This window comes from Eptatretus burgeri, chromosome 11 (assembly GCF_056783735.1).
Source record: "Eptatretus burgeri isolate ZD-2024b chromosome 11, Ebu_testis_v1, whole genome shotgun sequence".
NCBI classification, from domain to species: Eukaryota; Metazoa; Chordata; class Myxini; order Myxiniformes; family Myxinidae; genus Eptatretus; species Eptatretus burgeri.
The window spans coordinates 28,568,942-28,583,287 of record NC_140971.1 but is presented as its reverse complement, the minus strand read 5'-3'; the positions used below and the strand labels follow the sequence as shown (position 1 = coordinate 28,583,287).

At 41.3% G+C, this 14,346-nt stretch overlaps 1 protein-coding gene across 3 annotated transcripts in view; it reads left to right on the top strand.

Annotated features, from left to right (window-relative positions):
* Positions 1–14,346, top strand: part of LOC147016752 (thyroid hormone-induced protein B-like) — a 94,850-nt gene that overhangs the window by 40,694 nt on the left and 39,810 nt on the right. For all 3 annotated transcript variants that reach the window (XM_085845712.1, XM_085845713.1, XM_085845711.1), the window contains exons 4-5: positions 10,564–10,645; positions 12,995–13,090. In XM_085845712.1, coding sequence (XP_085701838.1) covers positions 10,564–10,645; positions 12,995–13,090 — 178 coding nt within the window. The remainder of the gene's footprint in view (positions 1–10,563; positions 10,646–12,994; positions 13,091–14,346) is intronic.

The window sequence follows — 14,346 nt, the reverse complement described above, 5'->3', positions numbered from 1 at the left end:
AGGCAGGTCGGTGGTCTTTCTATCTTCTACCGTCTCCTCTCCGGCCTTGCCCCCCTGCTCTGTCTGTTATATGTCCCCCCTATATTTCCTCAGGGCACTCAAGGTCTGATAAAAACCCCCTTCTGGTTAAACTACCAAAATCAAGAATCACTGCTCACCTTCACTCTTTAATTTCTCTTTTTTCCTGTCTTTGGAACAAACTCCCACATCCTCTTCAATCCCACTCTTCCCCCCCAGATCTTCAAAACATCTGTTCACCACCATCTCTTGTCTTCCCTCATCCAAAACCACGATCTTTTCTTCCCCCATTAATCCACCCAAAATCCACCTCATTCAAATTCCCTGCTTTCCTTCCTGAAAGTCCCTGTAATGTAAGGACCTGAAAGTCCCTGTGGTGTCCATATTGTTTACCCCATATACCCTGCCCCATCCCTCTCCCTTCCACAGATCTCCTCATGTCTCTGTTCTCTACAGTTTTGTCCTTCCCTCTCCTGCCCCTCTTGTCTCCTGCTCCCCTTGTTGTACATTCTGTGTGTTAGCTCTCATACGAGCCTCAACATTGCATACAAAAAAAGGTGTGGATTGGGATGTATTTTCTGTTCTTAGCTATCCCAGCTTTCATCCAAACCTCGGGGCATGACACCTTGCTGAAATGAGCTAGAAGAAGTACCAAGACATCAGTGTCCCTCGCAGCAACCACAATTCTGGATGCTTGGCTCTTCACACAGTGCATTAAGCCTGTGTCAGCCTCGTTATGACGGGCTTCTAGGTCTTGTGTCAACGTCAGAACTGGAAGATTCTACCAGTTCTTGACTGCTGAATCCACCCAAGGCTACAATGGTCTTGTTTCCAGGTGCTTGGTAGATCAACTGCTGAGACAATAATTTTGCCAGGTCATCTTGTTTTCTGAGAGAGCGAGGAAATTCTCCCATTTTGATGGCAGAGAAACGTCCCTGTTCTCCATCATTCTTCTCAGAGGCACTGCTCTCTTCTCTCGTCTTTTCCTGATACTGCTCTTGATTGACGTCTTGTAATACCTGTCAAATATGACGTTAATGCGGCTGAAACAAGTTCCACTTTGAAGAATGGATATGACGAATGCATCATGCAAGATCACTGAATGTACTGCCTTTCTGGGGTTTGCCTTTGGATGTCACATGAGCTTAACCATCAATGATGAGTGATACCTTCTTGCCGAGGTATGTGGCCTGTAGGCTTGGGGGACAGGGTGTTTCAGCAATCAGTGCATAAGACAAAAGTGCCAAAAGATACAGTCGTAGATGTCACTGATCCGTGACTTAAGTTTGATTTTGAATGTACTTCTTCTGCCGATGAAAGATTGGGTATTTCAACCTCTACAATTTTGCCAAGTCACAATATCGGTTCTACACCTCTGAAAGTTCAAGTACTTGAGTTTTCTTTGCAGTTTCCTTCAGCTCATCAGGAAGTCATATCATGGCGACGCCAGTTTCCTCAGCACACTTCTCTGTTTTTGATGTCTTCCTCCGAAACTTGTGGCATCATGAGTTATGATATTCGCCCTCGGCTGCAATGAGATCGTTTACACCCGAAAAGTGGACACGAAACTGGATCATACCTGGAAGCCTCCAAAATACCATTGCTCACGTTGAACGTTATAACAGATTTAAGTTTTTATTTAGCATTTGTGCCTTGGCAAAACATGCATGTTGACCAGTTGACAGCAAGTACATTGTTTTGCGGCAGTGTGGAGGGTCTGCTTGGACCTGCAGCCTGGTCATTTGAACTCGTCGTGCTTGGTGAACTCTCGTGTGACTTCTCAAGCCTTGAAATGCAGACTTTGCTTGTAAACGTTGCATAACAAGATCTATGGGCGAGGATTTCATGATCTGGTTCTGAAGCAAAAGTGACATTGAGCCTTTCAATTGCACTTCTGTTTCTGGATCTCTGAGTGGAGTTCTCGCATGCGCTGCTGCTTGGATTTCCCCTTTTCAGTACATTTGAACAGTTTATCTTTTGTGTTTTTTTGACAGAGAACACATAGTTCCAAGGTCATTGGCCTTTCCCTTTGAAGGCTACATACAGCTGCCATTATGAGGTCATATCAATGTCTGAGGTTTCAGCAATCTGCAGCAGAAATCACACATGAAACAGGGTGTTAGTGGTGTTTCCACTAGTGTTGCATTTAGGTGATCTTCGGGTCAAATTTTTGCATTATATCGAACTATAGTGACTAAGTATGAACTTATTATATTGCTTTGATGTTTTTGGGGTTTTTAATCAAAAAGTTTGTTTACTTGAGTTCTTGCAGTTAGACTTTTCTTAAAATACAGTACTAGCAGTAAATACAGTATTTTTTTTTTGGAATTAAACCTTTGTTTTTCCGTCGACATGGTGGCCATGTTTGTTTTCTGGTTGTCATGGGAAACGAAGGCCGAATTCAGCTTGTCATGTTCCGGAAATGGATTCAGCACATTCTAATCTTTCAGAAAAGCCTGTTTGAAAATTGTTCTTTAAAATGTCTAGACGAGTCAGAAATCTCAATATGTTCTCTCTTGTCGAAAAGTCCACACAGTGAGGAACAAGAGAGGAGGCGTTGGGAAGGTGCAGGACACGTGGGAGGCTCGGGGGAGGGGGAATGGTGGGGGGGATGGGAGGGTTGGGAATGGAGGGAATATGGGAGGGGTATGATGAGGGGGAGATTGGGGAAGATGGGAGGGACGGGACAAGGTGGAGGGATGAGAGGGGTAATGGGAGGGGGCAGGATGAGGGGAAGATGGGAGGGGTGGGACAAGGGAGAAGCCAATAAGCAGCAGGACGAGGGGGAAGCTTGGAGATGGTGGGGTGTGGGGGGATGCAGAAACTGGAGACATGAAGTGGATGGGGGGGCACATAGGGGGGTGGTGTTGGAAGGATGAGGGTTTGTAGGAGATGTGGGGAGGGAACTGACACGGAGGGGTTTAGCACTAAAAGTACCTGAAGCAGATTTGATTGTTGTGCGCAGATAACCTCTGCAAGCCGGACTTCTCAAGATTCACTTTTTTAATATCCTAATATAAAGATCATGGGATGGGTGGAAGTAATTATAATTGTTGAAGGCATGGAGAAAGGTCGTGCTGTAGGAACTGGAGGATAGATGACAGACTATGCACTTTGGTAGGGAACATGTTTGCAAAATCTGCCTTGTGAAGAAGAAGAGGAAGAATAGATCGTGATTAAGAACACGTGATGTGCTGCTGCCAGAGAAGTAATAGAGGCGTGGGAGAATCCCAAAAATATGTTTTACGTAGATATGTTTCATGAAAAATTAACATTTTCGGATGTCAATTATAGGAAAGTAGAGTACCGTGAAACCCAGACATTCGCGGATTCGCCATTCGTGGAACCCGCATATTCACGATTCATAAAATGTTCATAAAATTCACTCCCACCAGCCGTGCGCATAGCACAGTTCCAAAACAATCTTCCACCAGCCACACATAAACACCTCCAGCCGCACGCATAAGGAGAAGTTGGAGGTATCATCGAGGTTTCTGAGGAGGAGGGTGGCAAAGACGAGGAAGAGGTGGTGAGGTCCAACCCTCCCGTCAAGTTCCTGGGTGAGGTGCTGCAGGATATGAGGGCAGTCGCTGACAAGTTGCAAGATGCTGACCAAGTGATGGAGTGGTACCTCCAGTTCAAGAGGGGGTTGGATGATGTTTTTCTGCTGTACAAAGAGCTGCACAGAAACCTGAAGCACTCAGCAATACAGCTCTCAATCACCCATTTTTTTGCCCCGACCCCTCCACCTCAACACCATCTGTGCCCTCACCTGCATCCTCTTCAGCACCCTCACCTGCATCCAATTCGGTGCATGACTCATGAGCATCCTCACCTGCGCCCTCTTCAAAGGAGTTCACCGAGTTCACTGGATTTGAACTCATAATCATCATCATCATCAACATCACATCAAAAGTTATGTCGTATCAAATAAAAATTGGAAACCGTACCTGGTTGTTTTTTGTTTTTTTTTTGTATTTTAAGCACTTTTAATGAAACTGCAATCATGTGCATTCGTGTTCGTAAAATTTTAAATTTCCCCTTATGAATCACAACCCGCCAGGAACCTAACCCCCCCTTTTCTCATTGAAACAATGCCCCGACATTCGCAGATTCGACATTTGCGTCATTTTTTAGGAACGTATCCCCCGTGAATGTCGGGATCTCACTGTATATAGTTTCAGGTATCTTGTAAGGCCTTCTCGGTTTTGGGCAACCCTTTTCAAAATGGCGTCTCCATGATGATCAACCACGAAAGAGTGCTGTTTATGGAAATTGTGTTGTCATATCTCAGCTGTCAATTTTGACTGATTTTTATGATCTTACTGTGGGTTCCAATAGTTTTTATGATGACCAGTCATTGGGAGTACTTTCCTGACTGTCAGAGGTCAAGGTCATGTGACAAGGTCAAGGTCAGGTTTATTTTTCGTGATGTTTTTTTTGTTTGAAAATTGATTACCATATATAGTAAGAGGCAAGTAATCCAAGCAATCTCGACATCGCCTGCATACAATCATTGGCAATCATACAAATGGTTTTATTACCGAAATACTCTCTTCTATGAATGTTGGGACAAATTGTTTGGGATTCCAAATGTGAAAAAGATATCATAACTCTTAAGTTTGCAGTTAAACATCCATTTGACTGATAACAGTGAAGAAATCTTTCACAAATTTTTCAAGCATACTCAAAACTCTGAGAACTACAAATATGTATCACATGGGCACCCATTTCATACCCCAAATCATAACTCTACGTTTCTTCATCAGAATCATCCATGACGAAAGTTTTGACATTATAGCACTTGTCATTGTCTCCTTCACATTTGCAGAGTCCGATGCAGGTGAGCCCTGCTTGATAACAAGGGCATTCATTGGCACAACGTTATTCCCTTGCAGTCACATGAAGCCATCAATGAGTTCTGATGAAGTCAGTTCTTCATACAAGATTGCCATTTTCTGCCATCTGATGGTTCAATGCCATTTTCACTGTACTTCCATCCATTGTTTCGAGGAGAACCGATATTCACACACGGATCTCTTGCTATCACCCACAGTTTGGTTTACCACATCGCTCGACGCACATGCTGTAGGAAGACTGGCTCACTCAGTGGAAGCTTGGTCATAGGCAAGTCGTTGTTGCTTGCAAGTTTTGTGCGTAGTTGGTTGAGATCACTGTGTAAAGATTGTGGTACTCTGAAGGATCATAGAGGAGTGTGTCAGGAAATCGAGCTGCGTTGATGGTCTCAGTTTCATCTCCATTAGCCATTGAGCTCAACTTTTTGAAATATTTCACCCCCTTCTTCCCTACACATTGCATAACACTCTTTTTCCCTTTGTAGAAAAATGCAGAGGTGGAGTCGCAGCCTGTAAGAGCATGTGATGCTGGGAGAATAGTAGGAAGGTGGGGGTCGAGATGGTTGTAGATGTCATTAACAGAGATGAATCTGTTCGTGTTCTCCTTACTTGTACTCATCCCTGTTTTCCATCATGTTTCTGAAAAGTTGGCCAGATGGTGCAGATGATGGATTACCATCACCAACACATCAGTGTCTGTGCTGGCAATGTTAAGTGTGCCTTCAATTGACTTGTGAAAAAATTCTGAGTTGACATGAGGTGCCATGAAAATGATTCGGCAGTTGCTTCATTGGGCATTACATCAGTTGATGATGGTGTGACTATTTTTGTAATCGTGCCATCCTCATGTCCACCAGTCAGGAAGATGCATTGCCTTTCTTGGAAGAGATTCTGAGCATGGGTCTCAATGTACTCTGATAGAAATAGGCTGACATCAGTTTTGTTTTCATCCACATCAAGCTAGTCCTTCCAGTTGGGTATTGTTGCACTTCCAATCACTTTATATTTCCACTTTGGAGTCCCCCATCTCCTCCTTTCATAGTTTTTGACATCGTTCATATCTACATACTGGTCTAAGATGAGCATGATGCAGAAGACATGTCTGATGATATTGCAGAGGATCACTACTACAAGATCATTGAAGCATCTGTATATGTTGGCTTGGGTCTTGTGCAAGAGCACTATAGTATCGACGATGTAGACCGTGGTCTCACTACAGCAAGGTGGCTATGATGGTGGTGAGATGCTACCTGCCTCCAGGACATGTGCCAAGTCAGCCTTGGTGGCTTTCCACATGAGGCCATCGTTGTGGAACACTGCGAGCCGCAAGCCACCATTTGGTGGCTCATGACAGAAATAAAGATCATCTCAGAATCGGGAAATGGCGATAGCACAGTGGAAGATCAGTTCCGGATTTGTTTTCATCAACTTGATTTTTTTTGCTTTGACTTTAACTTTTTTCTTCAAACCTGCAAAGGTTTTCAGGTAAGGTTTCTTGATATTATCACGGAAGTGAATGTTGGCATGAATGGACACTGATGACTCGATGAACTTGTCCGCTTTGCTCTAGCCTTGTCTGACACACCCCAGCAGCGATTGCTGCGCAGCATTGCTGGCATGCATGCCCGTTCCAATGTTGATAAAGACTTCTAGAGTATCTTCATTAACTTGGAATGTGTTTACCATGTTGCTTGAGGTGTGCTGAACCAGAGTTCTAACATCATGCTAATCTCAGGTCAGAGCAGCCTTCTCCTGTTCTGTGTGCTTACCATCAGCTCTGTCTTTGTATCTGATCCTCTTCTTCAGCTCACCTATTAATTCACCAGTGACATGTCAAGTCAAGCTCCAACAGATGTGTACCGGCTGTCTTCTTGTGACGTTCTTCACACCACCAGGATCTTTAATTTATTTGATGGATCTCTCATTAACCATATCACTTCAGATTCTATTGAAGCTGCCACTGGTTTGACTGACTACAAACTCACCCTTCTGGAAAGCTTTTGATACGTCATCAGGAAGTCATAGCATGTCGTGAATGTACATTGGGGTCCTTCCATCTCATATAATTTACTTTATTTTGAATGGCATAGTAGGGAATCATGGAGGACATGCAGTGGAGATGGAGCTGCCAATTTCCCTCCCTCTCTACCCGGACATTGTGTAGTATGAGTTCACAAGCATTGAGGAACATGTCCCAGAAGTGGAAGATGGGTGATACTCTGCTGGCTTCTCTTCTAAAGAGTCACATCTTGGGCTGGTAGTACTTTGTGATGAGGGATTCAAACTCATTTAGAGCTGTATTTAGTGTGACATCCATCCGAAGAAGTTCTATTGTTGTTATGAGGTGTTTCCACAACTCACCTGGAAGGCTCTCATTGTGGAATTGGAGCCAGGAGAGAAATGCCTCAAAGCGCAGATGTTCTAACGCCACATACGCGAACATCATAGCTCAGATTGCACGATTGAACTCCTTACCCTGCAGTATGAGGTCCACTGTCCCAGCAGTGGACATGTCTGCCTCTTCAAAGAGGGGAACTTAACTTTGCTTCAGTTGGAAGGAAAGCTGTGGATTCGACTGACATGTGGAGCAATGTTGAATCAGAAATCCCCATTTAGAACTTCCTAACCCATCCCTGCAAGAATAGTAGTGGTCACATTTATCTGCGCTCGGCAAGCATTATTGCATGTTGAACTCACACCACGAGACAGCATACACCTCGATGGCAAGTGACCCGCATTTCATGGGTTTGGCCCGTTTTGTTTCTGAAAAGCCCCAGACCCATTTTAGTATCGTCAAAACCTGCATTGACTGGAACATACGATCAATTTTACAATCGCAATGTTTCGCTTCCATTCCACTCGCAAGTTACCCTCCTCCCCCTCGAAAGTCTCAACGTCCCCCTCCCAACTCTGTTCCATATTTACTCTCCCCCCATCCCCTTCTGAATTACAACTCTCTGTACTCATAAAAGCAAAAGGGCATTCTTACATCGATCATTGCATATTTAATATCGTGTCACCACAACCACCAAATTTGAAATTGTCTAACTTGGAACCTCCTTAACATGACTCGTCAATTAACGGCTATCTCAGCATTCTGGTATATTTTGTGTCGCTGGACAATCTCTCAAATTATTGCATTTGTTTTTACTGCATTTGGTAAAGAATGAAATAAACACCCCTTTCGATTCCTACCAACCCGCTTTCCGTCACCTTGAACTTGCCACATATGCATACATATCCATCGTCTGCCTATTGCTTGCCTCTCACATCATTGCATAACAAGTCACTGTGCAGTACTTCGCGATTTGCATTGATGGTTTTCCAATAAATTCCACATGATTGAAACTGTTTAGGTTCCAAAACCTTATTGCCATGCACAATTTGCCATTTTATCAAACATGAGATCGTTTGGTACCCACCTTCGACTATCCTTATTTAATTTCAAGTGAGAATCAATTGTTGTTTCCACACTTCCAAAACTCACATCCAATTGGTTCACGAAAAAATCTTTTGACGAAAAATATAATTAGCTCACGAAAAAATATTTTCACGAAAAATATAAGTTACCACTATATTCGTTACTGTTGTGTGTCTGTCTGTCTGTCTGTCTGTCTGTCTCGAGCATAGCTCCGTGGGTTTTGATCCGATCCTGATGAAATTTGGGTGGGAGGTTTATATCATGATCTAGTTGTGTTTTCCTGAAAATGGGCGTGGTCCGCCCATTATGGGCGGAGCCACGCCCAAAAAAACATTTGTTTTTAGGGGTAGCTGATTTCAATTTGGATCTTTTCCTCGGGGGTTTGTCGAATCTGACAGGGGTTTCGGTATTTGGTTAACCCAATGGCACCTGCATAGCCCCATGGAGCTCGATTTTTCAATTTCATCCCAAGGTCAAGGTCACAAGGTCACGAACTTAGAAAATTGCGATTTTGACATTAAAAAATTCTTCTCCGATGGGTTTGTCGAATCTGGCAGGGGTTTTGGTATTTGGTTAGCCCAATGGCACCTGCATAGCCCCACAGAGCTCGATTTTTCATTTTCGTCCCAAGGTCAAGGCCACAAGGTCACGAACTTAGAAAATTGCGAATTGTGCTTTTCGGGGGTAGCCAATTTCAATTTGCATCTTCTCCTAGGGGGTTTGTCGAATCTGGCAGGGGTTTTGGTATTTGGTTAGCCCAATGGCACCTGCATAGCCCCATGGAGCTCGATTTTTCATTTTCGTCCCAAGGTCAAGGTCACAAGGTCACGAACTTAGAAAATTGCGATTTTGACATAAAAATCCATCTTCTCCGAGGGATTTGTCGAATCTGGCAGGGGTTTTGGTATTTGGTTAGCCCAATGGCACCTGCATAGCCCCACGGAGCTCGATTTTTTTCATTTTAGTCCCAAGGTCAAGGTCACAAAGTCATGAACTTAGAAAATTTCGAATTTTGACATAAAAATCAGACGACCGCCCAAACTTTGAGAGCGAGGATGCCAATATTTTTTATACATAATCTTGAGGTCATTCCCCACCTAAAGTCTTGAAACCATTTTTCTCTATCTCGAACACCTTGCCCGTGGCGCCCCCTTCAACTTTGTTTTTACGCTGATTTCATCAAAGTATAGATAATCCGAGGAGTGTGAAATGCCATATAGCCTATATGACGTTATATTGTTCCTGGAATGTTCCAGAGGAAGTTTTGCACCAAAGGTCATAATCCTTGACCTTTGACCTTTAAAGTTCACAAAGGTCAAATTTTCAAAGTTGTGGGAATCGAACCGGGTTTTTGACCTTCTTTGACGAACTAACTCCAATAAGCTATAGCACGTATTCTGTTTCCTTATTTTAATGTCCACAACATTGTTTTGTGACCTTTAAAGGTTATGCAAAGGTCAAATTTTTAAAGTTGTTGAACGAAACCGGGTTTTTGACATTTTGCAGCTAATAACCTGTCACTCGTACCACATCATGTTGATCATTTTTATAACTTGGTCAAACATTATCACATTGTCTCGTCCTTGACTTCTGAAACAATCTACATCGTCAAATACCGCTCGTGAACCATCGTCGTCTTCAGACTTGTTATAATGTAATTTCATGTATTGTAATGTAGTGAATCACTGGAATTAGCTGTTCAACTCATTGAGTGACAGGGGTTGGTTGTATTTATTGTGTATGGGAATGCTGAAGATCACTCACAACTCCATGACCATTGTGTGTTTGTGCCTGTACGTGCCTCCTGCATTTTTTTCAAGCTTAATCTCCACTTCTTTATTCAAGATTAAGGTGTGCTGATTCACACCCTCTTTTACACCTTTTGCCCCACTCTACTTGAGAGATGCATCAATCACCAAACTGTACAGCTAATCTTCAGTAAATATCAGTTGCTTTGATATTTTCGTTCACCAGATGCTGTTCCACGCCACATGACAATGTTCACCGCCATCTTGGAAATACCCAGAAAGCTTTGCACATCGTGACATCAATTTACACTGAGGTTGCCAAATATTGACGCCACCTCTCCACAATTTCCCAGCGATCTGTCATTATTTTAAGAGTATCCCCAACAAAATGTGGAGGTTATCAATTGATCAATGGATTAGAATTATTACACTGCTCCGATACCATTTACTCCAACAGATCTGGATTTTGTTTCTTGTTTTTACCTATTCCCCTCTACCATGGGTGCCGATTGTCCCACAGATCATTTTTGAAGCCTCTCTCGGATCAGGATTTTCTTCCATCTCCATTGGCCAGATTAAGCTTTCTGATGAGCACTGCATTGGTAAGTTTATAATATTTAATCATGATTGTCAACATTATAACATGGAGTTGCTTGATGGATATACAAATGGATTTCCATCAAAGTATCTTTTGTATCCTCCAGAGTATATTGTATTGATGGCACTTTGTCATTCTCGTGTACAAGTAAAGCATCACACCGGTTATAAAATGGCCCCTCACTGTCCTACTTTTACCCAATTTGTCACGAGCCCAAGGGCTTTCCACCACTCTCAATAGGTAACCTTGATCACTAGAATAAGCTGATTGATGGTATTTTAAACAGCTCAGGTGGTCAACCTTTACATGTGCAGTGAGCTACAAGGGTGAAACATACTGTAGTGTACATTGTGTTTTCTTTAACATTTAATTTAGGAATGTTCCTTAAATTTAAAATAGTTTGATGTATTGGCCTGTGCTACAGATATTGTCTTTGTTCACTTGTGTTACAAGTAAATGTTTTGTCTGTGTTTATAGTCTCCACTTTATCCAGTTGAAACCGGTAAAAGAGGGCGAGTAAAAACTGGCTTTTGCGTGACTTCGCTGCTAGTGATGTAAGGAATGCAGATTGTCATTACATTCTGTCCTCCTTGGGGAAGTGAGTTTCATGGACATTTGTTAAACTTCACCTGACTATGAGCTCATACCTGACACATCACATGTTTGGCCTGAGTAGTCATGGGAGCTGAGTGAGATCATCAGAAAGCATCTTGATTACTGTCGTGGCCAAAAATGTTGGCATCCTTGCACTTTTTTGAAATAATACACCATTTCTTCCAGAAAATTGTTGACATTAAAAAATCTTTTACTTTGATTCCTGAATGAGCTATCTCCTCAGACTTGCTACAGGTGTGCTGAAACTGCATATTCTGGACAGTTTTTTTGGCCTTAAGGAACACTCCTTTTGTGACAACCACAGAAGCAGTGCATTGGTGGAACTGCTGGATAAAGCAATCTCCCCGTTATAGTTCCTCCATGACAATGCACTAATTTTGTGCTTTCTGACCATTTAATTTGGCCAAAATAGGAATCATAGCAGATTCAAAATTTCATTTTTGTCTTTGTAAGTAAAGTGTTCATATTCCAGTGTTTTCTTTTTATGAGACAAACCTCTGGACATTGCTATCATTCAGATTTCCTGATCTGTAAAATGAATGATGAGTACATGTGCATTGCTGAGTTAAAAGATCACCTGTGCAAACCAAACATAGATTGACATGCAAATGGATGGTGATTAAGTAACTGGCATTTGCTAAGGTGATATGATTATTCCAGTCTGTATAGTTTATTGGACGGACATCTGGTATGTTTGACTTTAATAAAGTGGAGTTTATTTTTTAGACTGACCTGATTTAGACTAGTTGATTGGTACACGTACACGATACAGGACACAGTGCTCTAGATATAGGAGCACAGGTGCGGTGAAAGACTCTGCATGAGTGTGTGTGTGTGTATATATATATATATATATATATATATATATATATATATATATATATATATATATATATATATATATATATATACACACACATATATATGTATATTGTATATGTATATGTATATGTATATACATTTGTACTCAAAAGGCCTGGAAACAAAAAGTCCATTAAAATCATGGAACTTGAAACATTTATTAAATTAGACCTCCAAGCAAACAGGTGGGAAGCCTATTTTTCTTGTTTAGGATTATTATTCTACTTCCGCCAATTTTTGTGTCACGACATTTTAAAAACTGTTACAGCTGGCTATGCCAATCTGCGCAAGTCTATATCATGCCCTTGGAGCAGATTTTGTTTTGTTTTTTAAATTAGTCCTGTGGTTTTGGATTTTGTCCAAAACATAAAAACTATCTTCTTCTCAAGGATTACTAAACCGATCGACATGAAATTTGGTGGACAGCTTAACACCCTGAGGCAGTATTGAAGTGTGAGTTTGAAACTTCTGTTCTAAAAACTCTGGATTGGTCAAATATTTTATGTAATCACAGAACACTGACATTTGAAAGAAGTATCTTACTATATGTAGTTTGGCGTGCTGATGCTGAATGTGCCACAAAAAAGTAACATGCTTTACGTACTTTTTTGTCCTGCTGACAACAGATTTGGGCTTCTTTTTCCCACAAAACATAAGAATGTGGCTCCATATAGGTGGCAGGTTCTGAATGCTTGGAAGCCAACTGTACTGCTCACAATTCTAGTTATTATTAATAATATTTGTTTTAATTGTTATCATTGCAATTCGCAAATGTACTTTTAAAAGGCTTTATGACATTATCATAACATTCCATCTCATTGCGAATTATATATCCATTTGAATTTGTTTTATTGGTTTGATAATATGTTATTTACAGCATGCACTTTTGAGGAAGAGCACCTATGTGGCTATGAAAATGAAGAAGAAGGAGACACCCTGTGGGTTGTACACAGAACGTCTCTCCACAGGCTCGGTACTGCACATTTTTTTTTTCTCTCCAAGTAAAAATATCCCATAGTTTTCTTAAAGTCATAACTTTGCCAAACTTTTTTTTCATATCACTGCTACTGTAATTATTCATTTTTGGACATACCTTATTAGCACATCACAACATGGTCAGCTATGATATGCCCTTCTGGAATGTTCATTCTTTAAAGATATGCTGCATCTACAAACCTCTTTGCTTGCATGTCTTCCCAGAAAACTGCCCTCAAAAAATATTTCAGCAACTATTTCATCACATCTAATGTTCTTCCACACCACTCTAACCTCAAAAGCACTTTGTTTTTGTTTAATGTTCAAGGAAAAAGAACATTGCATTGGTTTTTAATGGTGGCCAGATGCCTTGTTAAATTAACTTTTTCCCAAAACATGAAGGATACACATGATAGTTACTCTTGTGTGAGACAAAGAACAAAGAAGTCTTATTTATGAGAAGAATCAAGTGCTTTTAAAAGGCCACACTTTACAAACTTTGGCAAAATAGTCTGAGACAACTTGCACTTATGCTTGCATCCATTGAGTTTAAACTGGGAACATTTATTGTCAATTCATTAAAATTCATGGGGCAGTCCAATTTATATCGACTTTTTGTGTCTTTCCAAGCCTATAAAGATTTTTTTAATGATAAAGATTATTACCGTGAGTGTTTCATGCAACAATAACCTGTCTTGGATCATTCTAACCTTTGTATTTTGTTGTTGACATCGTCAGACTCAAAACTAACACCTTGCTATGAATGTCAAGGTTTTTTGGGGCTCTGGGTTTGGAATTGTCACATAAACATTTCAGACATCATTCAATTTATTGGATTGTGTTGAAATAGCAACAATAGCTTGACTAAAACAAAAAAATGCAACTTAGTTGTAGCACTTTATGGCCATAACTTCTGACCATGTAGAACAAGTGCAGATAGAAAACAAAACATTTCTTACATAACTTACGAAAAATTGAATGCAGTGTCGTCTTAAAATCTTGACATGAGAATAAAATATCAACTGCATATTTAACTTTTGTAACTTTTTCTAAAATCTCCCTTCTCAGCGTTTTACCCCCTTTTTTTTGTATACCTTGTCGAGGCTCGTATGAGAGCGAACACACAACGCACAGCAAGGGGGCATGAGACAAGAGGGGCGGGAGTGGGAGGGACAAAACAGTGGGGAACAGACACATTCGGAGATCTGTGGAAGGGAGAGGGATGGGACAGGGAACATGGGGAATAGAAGATGG